This window comes from Microcaecilia unicolor, chromosome 8 (genome assembly GCF_901765095.1).
Source record: "Microcaecilia unicolor chromosome 8, aMicUni1.1, whole genome shotgun sequence".
Classification (NCBI taxonomy): domain Eukaryota; kingdom Metazoa; phylum Chordata; class Amphibia; order Gymnophiona; family Siphonopidae; genus Microcaecilia; species Microcaecilia unicolor.
In genome coordinates this window covers 241,752,890-241,775,446 of record NC_044038.1, presented here as the reverse complement: position 1 = coordinate 241,775,446, position 22,557 = coordinate 241,752,890, and the positions used below count along the sequence as shown (strand labels likewise).

General features: G+C 44.4%; 1 protein-coding gene across 1 annotated transcript in view; it reads left to right on the top strand.

The window, feature by feature from the left end:
• The window catches only part of RALY (RALY heterogeneous nuclear ribonucleoprotein), a 65,379-nt gene extending 43,483 nt beyond the window's left edge, over window positions 1-21,896 (top strand). Inside the window, 5 exon segments of the mRNA XM_030212101.1 lie at window positions 9,757-9,917; window positions 10,924-11,037; window positions 13,544-13,692; window positions 19,157-19,202; window positions 21,543-21,896. Coding sequence (XP_030067961.1) covers window positions 9,757-9,917; window positions 10,924-11,037; window positions 13,544-13,692; window positions 19,157-19,198 — 466 coding nt within the window. The 3' untranslated portion in view covers window positions 19,199-19,202; window positions 21,543-21,896.
• The last annotated feature ends 661 nt before the right edge of the window (window positions 21,897-22,557 follow it).

The window sequence follows — 22,557 nt, the reverse complement described above, 5'->3', positions numbered from 1 at the left end:
CCTAATAACACCCAACATTCTATTCGCTTTCCTAGCCGCAGCAGCACACTGAGCAGAAGGTTTCAGCGTATCATCGACGACGACACCCAGATCCCTTTCTTGATCCGTAACTCCTAACGCGGAACCTTGCAAGACGTAGCTATAATTCGGGTTCCTCTTACCCACATGCATCACTTTGCACTTGTCAACATTGAACTTCATCTGCCACTTGCACGCCCATTCTCCCAGTCTCGCAAGGTCCTCCTGTAATCGTTCACATTCCTCCTGCGACTTGACGACCCTGAATAATTTTGTGTCATCGGCGAATTTAATTACCTCACTAGTTATTCCCATCTCTAGGTCATTTATAAATACATTAAAAAGCAACGGACCCAGCACAGACCCCTGCGGGACCCCACTAACTACCCTCCTCCACTGAGAATACTGGCCACGCAATCCTACTCTCTGCTTCCTATCTTTCAACCAGTTCTTAATCCATAATAATACCCTACCTCCGATTCCATGACTCTGCAATTTCTTCAGGAGTCTTTCGTGCGGCACTTTGTCAAACGCCTTCTGAAAATCCAGATATACAATATCAACCGGCTCCCCATTGTCCACATGTTTGCTTACCCCCTCAAAAAAATGCATTAGATTGGTGAGGCAAGACTTCCCTTCACTAAATCCGTGCTGACTTTGTCTCATCAGTCCATGTTTTTGTATATGCTCTGCAATTTTATTCTTAATAATAGCCTCCACCATCTTGCCCGGCACCGACGTCAGACTCACCGGTCTATAATTTCCCGGATCTCCTCTGGTTCAACATCACTCCAATCGATTCCAATGTCACCTCCGGTTTATTTGCTGAGGAAAGAAAAACTCCCTCAGGCATCAGCGTCGACTTTTCCATGCCTGGGTCCTCGCTGGATGGCCCCGCCGATGCACTTCCGGAATCGGCAGGGTTTCCCTCCAGGGATGCCGTCGACGCTGGACACGGAGGAGTCCGAAGAGTTGAAGGTGGTGAAAGAGAGGTTTCCTCTCCCAGCGGGGAACGCGCTTCTCCGGGTGCTCCCGCAACGGGATCCTCCTCGCGAAGCCTGGAGAAACCGGTAAAGTAGCGCTCCAGAGACGCTTGGACTGGGGAAGACATCGAGGTAGGCTGAGGATCTAACTTTAGCTTCCCTTTTCTTTTTGAGTGAGGCATTATATTAAAAAAGGAATAAGTTCTCTCTCCAAACGCTCCGAGCTCTCTACCAAACAACCGGTTTAGCAGCCTTTTTTTTTTTTTATTTGGGTGGGAGGGGGTTGGTGACCACTGGGGGAATAAGGGGAGGTCATCCCCATTTCCCTCTGGTGGTCATCTGGTCAATTGGGGCACTTTTTTGTGATTTGGACCTAAAAATAAATGGACCAAGTGCAGCTGGTGAAATGCTCGTCTGAGCCGGCCATCTTTTTTCCATTATGGGGTGAAGCCCGCTATCTTGTAACCACGCCTACGCCCCCATCCCATCCCACCCACTCCCCCCCACCCCCATCCCGCCTTTTGTGCCCTCCATTGAAGGTTGGCCGGCTCCGCAACGAAAAGCAGTTGGGGCCGGCCAAAATCGGCTTTCGATTATACCGATTTGGCCGGGATCAGGAGATCACCGGCTATCTCCCGATTTGTGTCGGAAGATGGCCGGCGATCTCTTTCGAAAATAAGCTAGAAAGTCCTACATTTAAAACAAAAGGGAAGAACATATTTTTTTTCACTCAAAGCATAGTTAAACTCATTTCCAGAGGATGTGATAAAAGTACTTAGACTAGCTGTGTTTAAAAAAGGTTTGGACAAATTCCTGGAAGAAAAGGCCATAAACCGTTTTCAAGTAGACCTTGGGAAAATTACTGGAGGTATATAGCGTGGAATCTTGCTAATTTTTGGGCGTCTACTAGGTATTTGTCACCTGGATTGGCCACTGTTGGACATAGGATATTGGACAAGATGGAGGATCTGGTCTGACCCATTATGGCAATTCTTATGTTCCTAGCTGTTGTGATGCAAAAGCATGCGAAGTAGTTCATTATTTATGATTTTTTTTTTTAACCCCTTTTTTTGAAAACCAGCCTGTGAAAACACGTTGACACAAACTGTAATTTCTTTTTTTTTTTCCATACATAATTTTTTGCAAATGTTTGCTATAAAGTCATTTGTATCTCTAGGAAACTTGAAAAACAGGGTTGCTAACCTACCAAAAAAACTCTAGGGGTTAACAGAATAGTGATGCCAGCAATTCTCCCATTGTGGTATCTCGGGAATAGATAGTAACATAGTAGATGACGGCAGAAAAAGACCTGCATGGTCCATCTAGTCTGCCCAAGATAAACTCATATGTGTATACCTTACCTTGAATTTGTACCTGTCCTTTTCAGGGCACAGACCGTACAAGTCTGCCCAGCAGTATTTCCCGCCTCCCAACCACCGGCTCTGGCACAGACCGTATAAGTCTGCCCTCCACTATCCTCGCCTCCCAACCACCAACCCCTCTTCCCCCCACCTGCTCCGCCACCCAATTTCAGCTAGACACATCTTCAGTGTAAGCTAGCTCAAAAAACACTGGTTTACGCCTTACTGTGCAGCAAAATGATCTATTTTTAATTCCGACTACACACACCTTCCTCTTCAACTGACATGCTACACGAATTGTAACATATTTTCTGATATGTGAAGTTAGAAGCACTGTAAGGGCAACACAAGGACACTGGGAACCAGTGGCGTAGCAGGGGGGGCTGCCACCCGGGGCGGGCGGTTCGCCGTTGCACCCCCCCCCCCCCCCGACGACCAGCTCCCGCACCCTACCTTTAAAAAGAATACCAGGAGTCGCGCCTGCCCTGCATGTACAAAAAATGTGGACCGTCGGCTCTTCCCTCGCTCTGTCTGTCCCGCCCTTGCGGAAATAGGAAGTTGCGTCAGCGGAGGGTGGGACAGACAGAGCGACGGAAGAGCCGACGGTCCACATTTCTTGTATGTGCAGGGCAGGCGCGACTCCCGATATTCTTTTTAAAGGTGGGGGGGTGTCGATTCGCCGAGGGGGGGGAGCTGGCAGGAAGCACCCCCCCCCCCCAGAGCTGACACCTGGGGCAGACTGCCCCTCCCGCCCCCCCCCTTGCTACGCCACTGCTGGGAAGAAAGGGATTGTTACTTCCATATTGATTTACGTTATTGGATTATATAATCCTATTGTGAGCATTTCATTGTTGAATTACACAAAATGAGAAGGATCCAGAGGACAAAGAGGAGCTAAAATTTGTAGAGTTGTGTCTATACCAGTGACGTTCCTGGCCTGGATGGCACCCGGGGCGGAGCGCCGATGCGCCCCCCCACCCTGGTGAAATGACATCCCCCCCGGGTGCACGCCGCTGGGGGGGGGGGGTGCTGCGGCACGCGCCTGCTCCGAGTTCGCTAAACTTCACTTCGCTGCAGCTCCCTCTGCCCCAGAACAGGAAGTAACCTGTTCTGGGGCAGAGGGAGCTGCAGCAAACGAGCGACGAAGTTTAGCAAACTCGGTGCAGGTGTGCGCCGCGGCACCCCCCAGCGGCGTGCACCCGGGGCGGACCGCCCCCACCGCCCCCCCCCCTTGGTACGCCACTGGTCTGTACCCTTGTTCTACATCAGAAGAACCCTTTGTCCACTTACAATATATTTGTTTTACACACACACTTGAATATTCAAATAACAGATATGATGCTAATGCTTTTCATACAATACAATGAAAGATCTTGCTATGTACCTGAGGGGCAAGTGCAGTTCACATATATAAAGAGAATGAATAAGATGGGGGGGTCCGTGTGCCCTGAGTACAGGCAGCAAGGGGGCATGCTGAGCAGTCATGCAGCTGTTGACTCTGCCAGTTCCCTGCCCCCTCTGATGTCAACTTCCTGTTCTGGGGCAGGGGACCGGCAGAGCTAGCAGCCACGCAACTGCTCAGCGCACCCCCTTTCTCAGAGGAAGGGGTGCCCTGCCCTTGGTAGCAACCAAGGTAGGTACACAAGTATGGTGGCTAAACTGAAAGCAAATTATACGTACAGTTGAATAAGATATGAGGAACTGGTGTTAAGTTACATGGTGTGCAATGAGCTAGTAGTTTATGGTCAGTCACCACATGTAATAAAGGCTTGGGAGAAGAGCCAGGCTTTCACCTGCTTCTTGAAGTAGAGGTAGTCTCGAGTTAGACATAGCATCACATTTCACAATTTGGCAGTCTCAAAGGTATGTAGAGGGCTAACTTATTCTTTAAGTACTCCGGCAAATTTTGTCTGAGGATCTTGAATGTGAGACAGTGATTTAAATTTAGCCCTGTAAATTACTGGTAGCCAGTGTAGTTTTTGCAGGAAGGGTGTGATGCAGTCAGTTATATTGCAGCAAATTGTTTTTGGTTGACCAATGTTCATGGCATTACAGTAGTCTAGTTGTGATGTTATCATGGCGTGGACCACTGTGGTCATACTCATCTTTTCAATATATGGAGAGAGATTTTGTAGCTGCCACAGGTGGGATAGATAGATAGATAGATAGATAGATAGATAGATAGATAGATAGATAGATAGATAGATAGATAGATAGATAGATAGATAGATAGATAGATAGATATTGTATTATCAAGGAAAGTGGTGTTTCATTCTCATTTCAACTTTTCAAGGTTAAGGAAGATCTGTTGGAATCAAAATATATCCATACCAGCGCTCAGAATCCTTTCACAAGTCTTAGATCAAAGGTGCAAGTTACAGAATCATTCAAACACCTGATGAAAGTTTCATAAAGACACAAACATTAATGGGCCGATATTCAAAGTGAATTAAACAGGCAAGAGAGGCTCTTATCTGCTTAAATCACTTATGCCCACCCAGCCACCGATACTCAGCTATCAATATTCTTAACTGGACAGTGTTGCTGGATATCAGCACTCACTGGCCATGTCCCAAGTGGGCAGGTAGGGGCATTACAGGAGAAGGAGCCAAGAGTTATGTGGGTGCCGGCAATATTCTGTGCCTGCACCTACAGAGCTAGCTAGACGTGTAGGACTGCATAAAAATCAGTCCTAACCTTACTTGGTTGGCTATGCCTGTGCCGGCACCTGGTTTGACGTCCTCCCAACCCTCTGGCAAGGCCCAATTGCCCCTTTCACCCCCATTCAACAAGAAAACACCCTCTCTAACTCCCAGACAACTAAAGAACCCCCTCTCACCCCACCCCAATATTCAGCCAGGACCCACTTAAGTCATGTGTCTATGTTCTTCCTCCTGCCTTTCCAAGAAATAAACACTCCCACTCCCCCAACAACTAATGACCCCCTCCCCCAGACCTAACTGAACTCCCTGGTGGTCCAGTGAGGCAACAGGAGTAGAAGCAAACCCCACTTGCTCCAGACCCAAAATGGCTGCCCTGACCTCCAGCAGTGGTTGTAGCAGCCATTTCTACCAGACAGCCACTAGGGGCAGGAGCAAGTGCAGTTCACTTCTGGCCCCATTGCCCCGCTAGACCACCAGGAAGTTCAGATAAGCCTGGGGGAGTCATTAGTTGTTGGGGGTGTGGGAGGATGCTTATTTCTTGGAAAGACAGGAGAAAGAACATAAACACAGGACTTACGTGGGTCCTGGCTGAATATTGGCCAAGACATGGCTAAGACCAGATTCAGTAAACAGCACCCAGATTTGGGCACCAAAAAAAATTGGTGCCCGATGCTATTCTATAAATGGTGCTCTGGGTTAAGCGCCTATTCCCACACCCCGATTTACATCTGCTGAAACCAGGTGTAATTCCTGGTGCCCAATTTGGGTGCACATCTGCGGTATAGTATAGCACTGCACACAAATTCCAGAACACCCCTCCCATGGCCACGCCCCTCCAATGGTCACACCCCCTTTTAGGTTATGCACTATTGGATTTGGATGCAAAGTTTTATAGAATAATGCATTGCAAGATGCATACGCAAATTCAAAGTGGTGCCAATTAGTTTCTGTCCAATTACTAACATTAATTGGCTCGTTACCCAATTTAGTTGTTTGTGCATCTCAGAATTGCATCCAAATTTGGGTAGAATCCAGGGGATGAGAGCTGGCAGGCTGACACACTTCACTCAGATGCCAATATCTCACTAAAACTTTACAATCAATCACCAAATCTACCAAGACGAACACAACTAAAAATACTAGGAATCATTCTTGACAAACACCTCTCTGGACAGACAAGTATCAGCAGTTACATCACAGTGCTTTAAAACATTATGGAAACTGAGAAGGATCAGGGACTACTTTCTTAGAACATCATTCTGGCTAATAGTACAATCAATGATATTGTCAAAACTAGACTACTGTAATGCAGCATATGAAGGATGCAAAGAAAACACAATAAAATAATTGCAAATTGTCCAAAATACGGCAGCAAGACTGATATTTAAAAAATCAAAATACGAAAAAGCAACCCCACTACTTTTTGTAATGTTACACTGGCTGCCAATCAAGGCAAGACTATTCTTCAAAATAAGCACCCTCATCAACAAAATACTATTTGGAATGTCTCCTGAATATATGCTAGACCTAATCGAACTATCCCCAAGAAATGCAAGCCCAGAAACCAGAAGCTACCTACTTCTCCACTTACCCACGTAAGCACCGCCACGCTGGGAAAAGACCCAAGGTCCATCAAGCCCAGCACTCCCGTTTCCGACAGCGGCCAATCCAGGCCCCAAGAACCTGGCAAAAACCCCAAATTTAATAACGATCAAATGGACTTTTCCTTCAGGAATCTATCCAGACCCCAACTGCAGAAACAGTCTACAAAATCATCTACACGGCCGGATTTAGCTTCCTGGGCTCCAAATTGTTATGATCGTGGTCAGAACCTCTCTCAAACTTACCTTTTTCCTGGGGGTCAGCTTCTTAGTTGGCTTCTGCTTCTGTTGCCTGTCCTTTCTGAGCTAGCTCTCTCTCTCTATGCTGGCAGCTTCCAGCAGCATGACTCTAATTATTTCACTTTACTACAGCTGTGTGTGTGGACTGAGTTAGCTCTACCTCTCTTTGGGTGTACTGGCTTCAAGTGCTTCACGGTGCTGCATTGGTGTGGGTTGGGCCTCTATGGGTTTCAGTGTGCTCTCTGTGTTTCAGTGTGCTGCCTGGGTCTAGGGAGTGTGACATCATCAGGGAGGGCCTTAATAAGGAAGTGGTGTTCTTTCCTTCAGGGCCTTTGCAACGGTTCCGTTTGCTTTAGGTAGGGTGGTGCAGTGTGCACTTCTGACTTTGTGTCTAGTTTCCCTGCTTGCTTTTGCTAAAGGTCCAGGTTAGTGTTAGTGCAGTGTGCACTGGCGTCTGTGTGTTTAGCTTTCCTGCTTTTCCCTTGTGGTTCCCCTGCTTTTCCCTCTTGGTTTTGGTAGCATTGCTTGTGTAGGGCTTTAGAAGCTCTGTTGCTGTTAGAAGTTCTTCAGGGTTTGGTGTTGTTAGGAGCACTACAGATTTTGCTGTTAAAAGTACTTCTGGTGTTTGTGCTATTGGGAGCATTGCAGTCTTTGCTGTTTCTGTTTGGTGCTTTTGAAGCACGGTTGGGTCTGGTGCTTTGGAAGCACTTTTGGCTTATGTGTTAGCTTCCCTGCTTTTTCCTTGTGGCTCCCCCGTCTTCCCTTTTAGTGCTAGGAGATCTTCTGGTTGTTTGGTGCATAGGAGCACCTTAGTTAGTTTAGAGTTGTAGAGCACTGATTGTAGCTTGGTGCTTAGTAGCACCTGTGTTAGCTTTGTGTTTAGTTCCCTGCTCTGTTAGTTTAGGGCTTAGGAAGTCCCTTTGTTGAGTGGGGCTTAGGAGCTCCTGTTTAGTAACACTTCTGCTGGTTTAGGGCTTGGGAGCACTTAGGTCAGTTTAGGATTTAGGAGTACTTCTGTTTCCAGTCCTGGTCCCTGTATCATCCGGTATCCGGTAAGTCCTGCCGGCCACTCGAACCCAAGGGCTCAACCCTTGGGGGGGGGGGGTAGTGGCCAAGTGCAGGTGAAGCTGTTCGGACCAATCCAGTGTGCTCCAGTCCAGTGTGTTCTGGTCCGGTGTGTGTTCCAGTCCTGTGTCCTCCAGTCCGGGGGATTGCAGTCCAGTGTCCTCCAGTCCGGGGGATTCCAGTCCGTGTGTTCCGGCTCGCTGGGCGGTGCCTGCAGTCCCTGCAGGTGCCGGTGTGCTTGCCCAGCGTTGGTTGGTGGGTTTTGCCTGCTGCTGTCGCTCCTCATCAGCAGCCCAAGGGCTCACGTTTGCTCCAGAGCCCAGCCCCACGGGCTCTGAACCTGAGAACCTGACACAAATGGTAGAACTCAATACCCAAAAACATAAGAAGCATCACTAACTGAAAACCTACCTTTTCAAAATATTCTATAACTAAATACATAAACTACAGATGCTCTGCAATACTTTCTAACTCATGAACACTACTGTAACTTCATCTAAATGTACAATTGTGAGCCACTTTGAACCAAACCCAGTTTTTAGAAAATACTACTACTACAAATCATTTCTATAGCGCTACCAGTCGTACGCAGCACTTCACAATTGAACATGAAGAAAAGACAGTCCCTGCTCAAAAGAGCTTACAATCTAAATCAGGACAGACAGACAGGACAAATAAGGGATAAGGGTAGGACAGACAGATAGGACACATAGGGAAAAGCGACTATTGAAGAGAGGAAGACAAGATAAAGGTTACGAAGAAGTGAAAAGTTAGGAGTCAAAAGCAACATCAAACAGGTAGGCCTTTAGCCCAGATTTGAAGGCGGCCAGAGATGGAGCTTGACGTAATGGCTCAGGAAGTCTATTCCAGACATAAGGTGCGGCGAGATAAAAGGAACGGAGTCTGGAGTTAGCAATGGAGGAGAAGGGTGCAGTTAGGAGAGATTTGCCTAGTGAACGGAGTTCTAGGGAAGGAGTGTAGGGAGAGATGAGGGTGGAGAGGTAGTGAGGGGCAGCAGAGTGAATGCACTTATAGGTTAATAAGACGAGCTTGAATAAAATAATGGGATACAAGCTGAATGAATGAATGAATGAATAAATAAATAAATAAATATTCATTCATTCATCCTTTCATTCATTCAAGGTTGGCACCCAGACATGACCCAGTATTGGGGACTAATTCTGCCTGTAGCAGTCAGCATTAAAAAAAACATTGACCACTACCAGTTGAATACGGACCAGTACAATAACTTAGGTCACATGAAAAGCTTCATAGAACCTTTGCTTTGATATCCAAGGCAAAAAGAGCTAATTAAAAAAGGCAAGGTTTTACTTTCCAAATATCTATCTTGTCTGTGTGTGAATGATCAGAGTTTGCATGTCCTTGCTGTTTGGCTTTAGAATCCATCACAGGGCCTTCAGTTTGGTTGTAATAATGTCCAGAATGACTGAGCTATTGCTTCTGACGATATCTGATCATTACAATAAGACGGTAGATTGTTCTAATAGCATACGTGAATTGTGAATTACAGTAGTTTCTATCTGCACTACTGCACTTATCTGTACTCATGTGCATTCTGTAGAACAGGGTAATAAATTATTTTATTACTACTCTGATCTGGACATTTCTTCTGGTGTCAGTGCTAAAGAAGAGAATACGATTATTCTATCATATCACTGATAGGTGCCAATGTCTCTACTGTAGAACAGGCAATTCATCTGTTCTTTATGCATTCGAACGTTCAGTAAATGCTATATTAATATCTGTTTCACATTCAGCGGAAGTAGGAATGTGTTTTCACTACGTTCCTTGTTTTGGAATACAGGCTTTTTGAATATCGAGGTCGTGTGTCTCCAGTCCCCAGGGTGGTTCCAGTGAAGCGTCCACGAGTCACAATACCTTTAGTGCGACGAGTAAAATCAACAATTCCCGTCAAACTGTTTGCCAAGTCAGCCTCCATCACAAACAGCTCAGCCCGGCTAAGGTGTAAGTATAATGCCAGAGCTAGTGACAGATTGCATTTTATGGAGGGTTATATTTCTCTTTGGGGTATTACTTCTCGTGGACCTGAAAAGTTAAGGTTGTCAGTGAGACCTTTGTATTGGACTAACATTACGTTTGTGATGAGTTTTCAAAACCTGCATTATGCCTTGATTTGAAGGGAACAGAGCTCTCTAAATTAATTTGTTTTGTGACCCTTACTTCAAACTTTCAGAAAATGTGTCCAATCCAGTGCAAAATGGCCTCTCCAGTCTGTTGATTCTGTTTAGAAATGTGTAAAGGACCAAAGAATTTTATTCTAAGATGTTCCTTAGGTAGCTAAGTCTCAAATCTCTGTTTGTCTAGGAAAGTACCATGATCTTTTGATTTGTTTTATTTGTACCCCGCACTTTCCCACTCATGGCAGGCTCAATGCGGCTTACATGGGGCAATGGAGGGTTAAGTGACTTGCCCAGAGTCACAAGGAGCTGCATGTGCCTGAAGTGGGAATCTAACTCAGTTCCTCAGTTCCCCAGGACCAAAGTCCACCACCCTAACCACTAGGCCACTCCTCGACACAGATGGATGGATGGTATAAGGCATGTCCTGATTTTTCCTTAGAAGTTTCTATTCAAATAACTCTCAAATGTTGCCTCAAGTCCAAAGAGAGAAATGTAACTTCTCATGGTTGTTGGGCTAATCATATTTTGTCCCAGAATCAAAGATTATTGGTACTGGCAAGCATTATTAAAGAAGACATGTCTCCAATTTATAAAACATTCTCTCTCTCTCTCCAATCCTCATCTCTGTGTTTGTCTCTGTTTTCCATTTCTCTATAATCTTCCCATTTTTTTCCCCCACACCTTATTTGTTGCTGTATCCTCTTACTTTCCTCATCTTCCTACATCCTGCACTTTCCTCTCACTCACTTTGTTTTTCATGTGCATCTTATACCATCCCTTCTTTATCTTCTATCCCTCCATTCCCACGCTCCCTTCCCTTTTGTCTTTAGTGAAAACCAACGAACTGCAGGCAATTAAAATGGAGCTGACTCAGATCAAGTCGAACATTGATGCTTTGCTGGGCAGACTGGAGCAGATAACTCAGGAACAGAAAATTTCTACAGGTCAGCAACAGATCACGATGTACATCTCAGGCAAACGGCCCACTGGTAGGGATGGCCCGTCCCAGAAAGGATGGGAAATGTATAGGCCCAGATTATAGTAAAGCATAGTGGAATCAGTATCAACCTCTAGTTTGTCTTCAAGTCACTGGTTTGGGTTTAAGAAGTTTAGAAAATGATTTGTGGGATTCAACATCTGTGGATGGCAAGGCAGGAAATATCCTCTTTTCTCCCTACCTAGCTCTGATCCACTGTCATCCAAGACAGATCAGTTACCTGACCTACATCCCAGCTTGGATCCCCATTACATAATTCAGAGCCCCCTGATGCAGATCCCAACTCAGATGGCCCAGATCTCAGATCATATGTACTGTGACCCTGCTCAGATCCTGTTACTGTAACATATTCAGTTTCTGCTTCTAATCCATTGCCCGCTGAATCCCTGAAATATATCCCCTTCCATCGTACCCAAATTCCAACCCAATGGTCAGGTCCTGTTATCTAACTCACACCCAGCTCGGATCCTAATTGATAAACCCTTCCATCTGACACACGTGATGTATCAGCTCCATCACCCACTTAGGTTGTGTTGAGGTGGAACCGAATAGGTGAGAAGACTGGGATTACAGGTGAATTTAGAGAAGTCATCAATGTGGGCTAGTGTTGAGATGGGTTATTTTATCACGTCATGTTATTTTAGGACATGGTTCCATTTTAAGCAATGAGATCCTGTGCTAAAATTGCATGACTTGTGATACCCCCCCCCCCCCCAATCTTAACAACAGACCACATTGATAACCTCTCCTCTAAATTCACCTGTAATCCCAGTCTTCTCACCTATTCGGTTCCAACTCAACACAACCTAAGTGTAAGTGGGTGATGGAGCTGATACATCATGTGTGTCAGATGGAAGGGTTTATCAATTAGGATCCGAGCTGGGTGTGAGTTAGATAACAGGACCTGACCATTGGGTTGGAATCTGGAATAGAGGAAAATGACAAACATGTCGTCAATATTTTGAGGTCATGGGGGTAAGTCGGTGCTGCTGTAATCTGTTGTGATGCTAGCTGTGTAAGACAAAGCAATAAGAACATAAAATTAAACAATTCAAGAAGCTAGATATATATTTAGGGGTAGAAATTCAAAGCAATTCAAATGGCCAAATTGTTTGTCTACTGCTAACTGGGGATATTCTGCATCACTTTACTGGACAGAACTGCTGAAAATGCCCAGTTGGTGCCTAAGCTGAAACCAGCTTTTTTGTTGGCAATTAACTGAGTAAATACTAATATTTAGCACTAAACCGGCTGGGACAACCATATAAAACACAGTCCTATCTTTATGTGATTCACCACAGCTGCTTTACTGAATATCCCACTTAGGGGAGCTTTTACTAAAGCTGCAGTAGTGTTTTTAGCTCACGGTAGAGGAGTGTGGTAGCCGTGTTAGTCCACTCTTAAGGTTATCAATAGAAATCAAACAAAATAAAACATGGAAAAGAAAATAAGATGATACCTTTTTTATTGGACATAACTTAATACATTTCTTGATTAGCTTTCCAAGGTTGCCCTTCTTCCTCAGATGCTTATTCCTCAGATGTTTATTTCCAATCTGAGGAAGAAGGGCGACCTTCGAAAGCTAATCAAGAAATGTATTAAGTTATGTCCAATAAAAAAGGTATCATCTTATTTTCTTTTCCATGTTTTATTTTGTTTGATTTCTATTGATAGTTCACGGTAGAAATCGGCTGGTGGTCTCGGCATTTACCGCCAACTGATTGCTACCGCGGCGTAGTAAAAGACCCCCTCAACCGGCTATGTTTTGTCCAGCTGTGTACGCCTAGATGTTCCGTGCCGGAGCACTGGCATAGCCCAGCGTTAAATTTAAAAAAATGGCTGAGTGCTGCCAGTTGAATATCTACCCCTTAGAGGAAAATAAACATCACAGTCTCCCGTTAATTCTGAATGGAAACAGAGTGGGGTTTGGTTCCAGTGCTCTTTAGCAGTGGCGTAGGAAGGGCGGGGCGGAGGGGGCGGTCCGCCCCGGGTGCACACTGCTGGAGGGTGCAGAGAGCATCCACGCGCCTGTCGGCTCCACTGGTTCCCTGCTCCTTCTGGTTACTTCCTGTTCCAGGGCAGAGGGAGCAGGGAGCCAGTGGAGCCAACAGACGCACGGCTGCTCTCTGCACCCGGGGGGCGGGGCTTGATGCACCTGGGAGGGGGGAGTCATTGCGCCAGAGGAGGGGGTGTCATGCTGCACCCTGGGGGGACGGACGCTGCTGCACTCGGGGGGGGGGGGGTACGCAGCAGTGATCTGCCCTGGGTGGCAGCCGACCTAGGATCGCCACTGCTCTTTGGGAAGAGGTTTCACATCTAACTTGAACCAGGTCTCCCATGCTTAAATTTTAAGGCAAGACTGTTGGGAAACGCTCAGGGTGAGTCTCCAGAGAATTCTTCTGTGTGATCTGTGGAGAGTGTGGTGGGACCTAGTATTTGTTGCTTGCTTTCAGTTGTAGAAGTGAGAAAGAAGACAGATGGAAACAAGAGTGAAGCATCCCAAGATGAGACAGCTTCAGAAGCAGAAGAAATTGGAACAGAGGAACCGCTTAATGGGGACAATGGTGAGGAGGAGGATGATGATGCTCGCGACGATGACATGGTGAGAGAATTATGCACTTCCCTAGGCCAACAGAGGCTGTGAGTTCTGCATGGACCCAAGGCAGCTGTGTCACAGCGCCATTATGCACAGCCTATAAAGTCCCCTTCTCCATGCTTCTGGTCACCACATGGCTCTTGTGTTACTTAAAGTAGGTGATATCTTCCCCCAGAGCTCATCTACTACCATATTCCAGCCAACCAGATGGTGACCTCGTGGGAGCTGGGAGGCAGAATGTGTGTAAAATTAAATGTTTATTCTGTGAATATTTAGCAAAAATGTTCATAGTCACAAAATTATTTGCCACAAACTTTAATAACAAAGGATGTACTATTCAGCTGACGGTAGTCAGGGTTTTTTTTTTAAACACTGGCCAAATTAGACCCAGATGTGCAATGCCAGCCCCTACTCAGGAACCATCACTGAATATCCAGGTCTGGGGCAGCCGCTGAGAACTGCCCCGGTACCACTGAAATTCAGTGGTCATACCCAGCTAGCTACTGCAGCCTTTTTGTGATCCTAAGTTAACTGGACATCTATCCAGGATATCGGTAGTACCCAGATAACTCCAATCTCTGCCCAACTCTGACTTGGCACTGCCACGGCCATCAGAGTTGACTACATTCAGCAACACTCTCCAATTACCTGCTCCTCATGATCTTGGCCAGTCGGCGTGATTTAACTTGGCAAAAGCCCCTCCTGCCCAATTAAACCACACTGAAAATCAAGCCTATAATGTTTGCCTGGAAATTTATGAAATTGAGCTTTCCTGAGTGGTGTTTTTTTTTTTTTTCTTTCTTTCAATGAAGGGACATTGTTCTCATACGTTCAGAAAGTGGCAGAAGGGATTTTGTGAAAACTAGTAAGATGCTTGTGTTTTTAGCCATTACATTTTAAAAAGTGCATACAATTTTTTCACAGTGAAACTTATGCTATAAGACATAAAATTACTCTCACCAGGCCTAGGAAGCAGAAAATAGATCTCAGAAGCCAGTGCTGAGCTCCGTTTCTCTTTCACTGATCGTAAGAAACTCCCAGAAACAGGAGTCAAGATTTAGGGTTTAAATCTTTTTTATTGACTGAAAATCAATGCAAACCAACAAAACTTCAACATGAGCATTGTACAAATGCAAGTAAATCATTTACATTCCAGTCAATTAAGTTTTTCTTTTATCCCCAAACCTCCCTTCCCCCTCCCTAATCCTGCTACTTATATAGTTCAGGAGTCAAGATTTAAATTTCACATCTTGAGGTGAATGAGTTTTTTGCTTGAGCATGTGCACTTTAAAAATGACTCTGGGAGGTTTATTTAATGACCAATGAAAGAGAAACAGCCCAGTTTGCCGCGATGTTGGGGTCTTTTTCTCTCATTCATCAGAAACTGCCAGAGAGTACATAGTAACATAGTAAATGACGGCAGAAAAAGACCTGCATGGTCCATCCAGTCTGCCCAACAAGACAAACTCATATGTGCTACTTTTTGTGTATACCCTACTTTGATTTGTACCTGTCCTCTTCAGGGCACAGACCGTATAAGTCTGTCCAGCACTATCCCCGCCTCCCAACCACCAGCCCCGCCTCCCACCACTGGCTCTGGCACAGACCATATAAGTCTGCCCAGCACTATCCTCGCCTCCCACCACCGGCTGGCTCTGCCACCCAATCTCGGCTAAGCTCCTTAGGATCCATTCCTTCTGAATAGGATTCCTTTATGTTTATCCCACGTGTGTTTGAATTCTGTTTAGTGGATGCAGTTGACTTAGCAGGGTTTGGATGGTTTCCTGGGAGAAATGTCCATGGACCATTGTTGAGATGGACTTGGGATGGTCCACTGCTATTATGGGATGGGCAGTGTTGGATCTGTTTTGCTGTTCTGGGATCTTGCCAGGTTCTTGTGAGCTGGATTGGCCACTGCTGGAGACAGGATACTGGGCTTGATGGACCTTCAGCCTGTCCCAATATGGCAATGCTTATGTTCTTATGTAACAGGCTCAGTATTTTTCTTTAGACGGGAGGTTGGGTGGCCTAGACAATTAAGGGGAAGGGTTAAGTGTTATGAATCTCACAGGCTTTTTGGAATCTCCCATTAGAAGTAAATTACACAATAACTCCAGTGGAAACTTTTGCTCTGGGATTTGATCCCATTTTGTCTTTACATTAACTCTTTATGGAATCATAAATTTGCATTTTTCCTCTCTTTGAAACCTAGAGTTTTAGCTCGGGGCGTTCGCTTCATGTTACATTTTCCTTGTAATTGTTCGGTTGTATTTGAGGGTAAGATTTCTCAGTTCTTTGATTCTAAGCAGTTATTGGAATTTATCACTGCAAAGGAAGGGCTAAAAATCAAGGTTACCATTCCTGTGGCTTAAATCACAGTGGAGGCTGCACTGGATCGCATTGTTTATCTAGAATACTCTTTTCTCTTATGCTAGTTCCTGGATCTATTTTTGCTTGATCAATGGATGAATGTGTATTTAGTTTACAGCCCCTTTTTAGCCAGGTCAGTGTGTCTCAAATGTAACTAATGCTTTACAACAGAATCTGCTGACATTGAACCTGTTCTAAAGTACAGGGAAATGGGTGTTTATGCACCAGGTCTGTGCAGCAGAAACATGTTAGAAAAATTAACGGGTATAATATCAACGGGTTCAAAGTCTGCAAATAACCAGTTATCTTTGTGACTTTAGAAACATGACTAGTTATTATCCCAACACTGTCACAGTGACTGGCTTCCCTGGCCCCTTGGCATTTGGGGGGACGAAAGCCACTGGGGCGGTTAAGAGGGGCAAACCCCCCCCCCCCCCCCCAATCCCACCAGTGAATTGCTGCTTAATAGCAGCTGTTTCCCAAATCCTAGATGTGCTGGGTAGGAGGCTTAACTCCTGACGTTGATCCTTTAGGACATAAGACATTTAATCCCCTTCTGAAATGGGGATTTAATGTCTATGAACTAGGTACTCCCTTGTCCCACCCAAGACACACCCCCTTTGCCATTTGCACACACTTGGGTTTGAGACTTGCATATCTCAACTTTGTAAATGGGGACACTTTTGCAAGATAAACATTTAAGTTCAGGTTTATGCACATATCAAACACAAATAGGACTTGTAAAATGAGGGCCTTTCTTTTTCCTTAGGTCATTTCCTGTTTGTCCTGATATCACTACATTGGAGCGATCTTCATAACTAAATATTTCTACAAAATAAAAGTGAATCTAAAAAGTGTCATAGCTCATAAATACAGTGAACAGGGCAATGGGCCAGGGCTCCAGCTTCCACTTCTAGCTTAGTGGACTCTGTCAGTTACACACGTCCCTATCACATTTCCGTGACTGAAGTTACACCAACTCTATGGCTGATGTAAATGCAGGACTGTAAAGGTACGGCAAGCCAATACTGGGTTAAGTTAGGTGCTCAGATGTATCTTTGGGGCACCAGGTACAGAAATGTCCATCTATCATAGAGTCTGTTTCAATGTCCAGCACTGAAAATGAGCTCAGTGCCTGTAACCTAACTGTCCAGTTTTATGGGCATCTAACAGTAGTTTGACATTTAGCATATGAATTCCTTCGAGGGTCATTTTCAGAAGGCACTTATCCACGTAACTTGACCTAACCAAAAAGTGGCCACCTCAAATGCCGCTAAAGGTCTGCAGTAGTTACAAACTGTGGGGTCAATATTCAAAGCGAATACATTTTCCAGAAACAGCTCCCAGCTGTTTAAATCACATCTGGGGCTAACCAGGTATGTTCAGTGGCAACTTAGTTGGACAGTGCCATTGAAAAAGGCTGATTAGCGCCCAAGCCAAAACAGACTATTTTGTGGGCATTCCAGAGGCGGAGTCAGCATGTAGCCGGTTAAATGCTGATATTAAGATAATCACATAAATCCCAGTTCTTCACAGCCAGTCAAGTGCTGAATATCACACTTAAGCAGCTAAGTCTAAGCCGGCAATATATCCAGTGCCAGAGCCTAGGCGTGGCTTCAGCATTCAATATACAGGCATAAAGCCCTTGGTGGTCATCAAAACTCTGTATTTTGTGCACGGGAAAAAGAGGCATTCCTGTGTGTGTTTACGTCGAAGAAACAACACAACATGGGGATAAATTTTATGGGAGGATGCCTGTGAAGAGGTCTCAAAAATATACCCCTTTTATCTAAATCAGATTATTGCAGTCTTCTGTTGTTAAGTGCTTCTAGAAGTCAACTACAAAGATTGCAATCTGTACAAAATATGGCTGTGAGATTAATTTTTTCTTTGCGTAACATAGTAGATGACTGCAGAGAAAGACCTGCACGGTCCATCCAGTCTGCCCAACAAGATAAACTCATATGTGCTACTTTTGTGTATACCTGACCTTGATTTACATATGCCATTTTCAGGGCACAGACTGTAGAAGTCTTGCCCAGCACTAGCCCCGCCTCCCAACCACCAGCCCCACCCCGGCTCTGCCACCCAATCTCGGCTAAGCTCCTTAGGATCCATTCCTTCTGAACAGGATTCCTTTATGTTTATCCCACACATTTTTGAATTCCGTTACCGTTTTCATCTCCACCACCTCCTGCGGGAGGGCATTCCAAGCATGCCCTTCCGTGGGAGGTGGCTGTGAGATATTTTTATTTGCGTAAGCATGACTATATTACCCAGTTTTACTTACAATTCATTGGTTGCCGATAGAAGCTAGAGTTTTATTCAAATTTGCATGTGTTTTTAAAATTTTAACCGGACACTGTCCAAGTTATTTAATAGCACAATTGGAGCTTAAAGATTTTAAAAAACATAGAAGATCATAGATTTGGAATTCTTTGGCTTTAAAATTAGAAGTTCTGAACAGTTATGATAGCTTTCGGAAGTCTCTGAAGGCTATTCTTTTTAGAAGATTTGTCTGTTAATTTTCCTTTTTATTTTATTAGATGGTATAATTGTAGTTCCCAAGGTTGGTCTTGGTTTCTAGTTTTTATCTTGTTGTAAACTGCCTAGAACTTATAGGTCAAGTGGTCTAGAAATGTAATCTAATACCAGTTTATAAAGGCTACATAGCTGCCTCAGAGCTAATTCTCTCCGACAAATTCCTAACTGCTTTGAGGCAGCTGCAGATGGATAATGTGTGCTCTAAGCATGTACGCATGTGTTTCATACAGTATGTGCTTATATCACAACTCCATTCAAACTGCATGCCTAGCAACGCCTTCGTGCAGATCATAGGCACTACCTTTTCATGTGTGCACAACTGCATAATAAGTTATGCTTTACATGCAGAAAATTACCCTCAAATTACACAATTTTCAAATGTATGGGCACACTATTTTGCACTCCCTTTCCCTCACCACTCATGCAAACAGCAGGCTCAGGGGTTGTGGGTGCTTTAATGATGCAAGCCTATCACTTGATAATGTTCAGTGTTTTGCATATTTAGAAACTAGATGGGCTATTTCAAAATTGCATTGATTTCTCGCTTTCTCTTCAGGAAAACAGCCATTACACAGACCTTGATGCCTCATTACTGTAACACAGTAAGTACTTCTTGCCGGTACTGGGATTCATTGTAACCATAATACAAACAATCTTCAAACATTGATGAGGTGGGCAATTTTTAAAGTCTTTTCTGGGGGTAAAACACTGCATTAGCTATAGAAATTGCCCTTCATACAATTTCTTACCTTCTTTTAGGGTCAGGTGTACACCCCTAGCAGTGGCAAGTTACACATAGTGTGATTCCTGCCTGGGGGACTGGATCTACTCACATACTTTGGGAATTTGCAAACTGATGTGTGTATTTTAGCTCTGAAAAAGTCACCCCAGAAATCAGTAAGGGTTTTTATTGTTTCCAACCCAACAGAAGTTGGACGAATTATACAAAAAAGAGCCAGAATCATCTGTCTGGCTGGGGGTAAAATAACTCTGAAAATTTAAGAAAATTATGAGATGAAATTTGGCTTGTGGGAAGAACCAGTAAAAAGGCACATCAGATCTGAAAATAAGCCAGAATGGAATGGGGATTCCAGAGAAATAAGCTCTCCCCCCCCCCCCCCACAAAAAAAAAAAAGCCCAATGCATTACTATGGGGTGATTAGTTCCACCTTCTGCAGGATAGAAATTTAAGATACAATGAAACACAGCAGTTATGCAATTGCTCATTTCAAACTGCCTAATACCCACCACCAAAACTAACCCCAATCCCCCCCCCCCCCCCCCAGTTTCTGTAGCTAATACACTGGAAGCAGGCAGGGAAGACTCACTCACATGGGGGGGAGGGGGGAGCAAGGATTGAAGACCTGCAGATTGAGGTTTTAAGCTTTGAAAATGTCCAGACACATTAACTATTTTCCTACCTACCAGACATTCACATAAAAATCTGTAGAATCCAGAAAAAAGCAAGACAGTTATCAATCCTAACCTCCCAAATCATGAGCACATCAGGAGCCTGCCTAGTTTGCCAATGACTTCATCTGGCCCCGCTTATAGCAACATAGATTAGTTGGCAGTTCACATAGTAACATAGTAAATGACGGCAGATAAAGACCTGTGCGGTCCATCCAGTCTGCCCAACAAGATATGTGATTCAGTCAGCAGTTTTCACAGTAGAAACAACAAAGATAATGAAATATATATCAGAACGACTAAAAATATAGCACATAGGGGACAAGGAATTACCCCTGTGTGTTTTTGAGGTGCATGTGTTGTGTGGGGCTAGTTTGGGGGGAGGATGGTGGTTGTGATAGGGTGGGGAAGATTGGGAGATGGTGGAACAGCTGCAGGGGGTAGGTTTTAGGATAGTGGAACAGTTGTGGTATGCATAGGTTTGGGGGTAATGGAATGGTGCAGGGGTTAGAAGTTTGAGGGTGGGGCAGTAGCAGAGGATAATTATGGGCTTAGGGAAGTTTGAGGCAGTTGCAATGAGGTAGCTTTTGGAGTTGGGGAAGTTCTTGGGGGGGCTTGGGGATGGGGAAGTTTTGGGTGAGACATCTGCATGAGTTTTGGGGATTGGGAAAATTTGGGGGTAAGTTTTGAGATTGGGGCAGTTGCTGGGAGTAGGGTTGGAGTTGGGGCAATTTGGGGGATCAAGACATCTTGGGGATGGTGGGGCAGATGCAGAGTGTAGAAGTTGGGGAAGTTTGGAAGTGGGACAGTTTCAGTGGGTACTTCTTGAGGTTAGGGGCAGTTGCAGTGGGCATTTTTTAGGGTTGGGGCAGTTGTGGGGGTTAGTTTTTGAAGGCAGGGGTAGTTGCAGGGAGTACTTTTGGGGTTTGGGGCAGTTTGGGTGATGAGGAGAGTAGAGACAGTTGTTTTATCCCATCCCATTCAATTTTCAATTTTTTTTTCTCCAGTCAGACATTCAACCAATAGTATCAGATACAATCATATAGTCCAAACTGTAAACCAAATACATTATTTAAAACTGGATCTACTGTATAATTGAAATCACACTAACCTCAAAACCCTGCCAGTAAATGTAACAAAAACTACTTGAGAAACATAAAATACCACAAAATTATTTTTCTTTATGTATCCGAAAAGCATATAATATTCAAAATGAAGCCCAAGCCGCCATCTTGCTTCAAGATTTCAGAAAAGTGTGGTCTTTATATGATTAATTTATTTGCATTCAAAAGTATCAGAAAAAATATATCTGGGTAAATGATTAGATACATAGCAATCCTGCATATGAGAATCCCGTTTTAAATATTCAAAGAATTAACTCAGAGAACCGTGCAGCTGATTATGTGTGTACAAGTACGCATACCCACAAGATCATGAGGGCTGATACTTGCACTGTGCAAACGCGTTCCCAGTACTGCTACGGTGCAAGAAAATGTGCTTTTCATAATTATTTCTTGTATTCTCTTTCCTAGCACAACAGGAACAGAAGCAAAGAGCAGCAAAGGCCCAAGAGAGAAAACGAGATCATGAGCGAGGGAAGTGCTGAACTAAGTATGCAGGAAACCGAAGCGTGCCATCAGGATCACTCCATGCGGACTCTGGAAAAAAAAAAACAGACCCACCGGTTCATCTGTAAAATAAATTATTTCTGAAAAAAAAAAAAGCCTCAGCCACCTATCTCTGAACTTGTTCTGCTCGTGTAAGCATCAACGTGACTGCTGAATATGAAGTAGAATGGAGATTGTATTACATAACAAAACTATTGGACTATGTAGAGATTGAGACTTTGTTTGTTTGTTGTTTTTTTTACTTGTGTGCCTATGGTAAAGGATTCTAGAAACCAGAGAAGGGTGGAATTTTCACAGTTGTAAAATCAAACAGAAGTCCTATCTCTGCTTAACAAGAGTTCAAGGGAACCTGCCACCCCACAAACCTCGGATGCATGATCCATTTCCACTGGAAGGGAAACTGTAACATGCCCTGGCCACCCACTGTGATACACAGTTGCATAGGTTGGAAAGAAGACCAGAGGTTCATGTGTAAAAAGCAGGGTCCTGCTGACAGGAGACAAACTGGCAAAGGCATTGATCCAGGGTTCACTCTACAGATTAAGTGCACAACTGCAGATTTCATTCCGACACTGATTATGACGTAAATTTGTTTTCATCCAGTCTATTAAAGAAAATGTATTGATGTTCTAAAGGTTGGCTTTGCTAAGACTACAGAAAACCTACAAGTTACCCATTAGGTAAAGGTTTCACTGATAATAGGAGGGGATTCTTCAGCTCTCAAATGATAAAAGCCCTTGAGGAAAATCACATAAACCCTTCCTGTACGTTTAAAGGGTTATTTGATAAGGGGACACCTACTTTAAGCATGAAACTAGGTGTCCACGAAAGCACAGGATATAGAGACACAGGCTTTATAAAATACTAGCTTACGTGGCACAGACAACGCCTACATTACCCATTGTGACTTTCCACACCT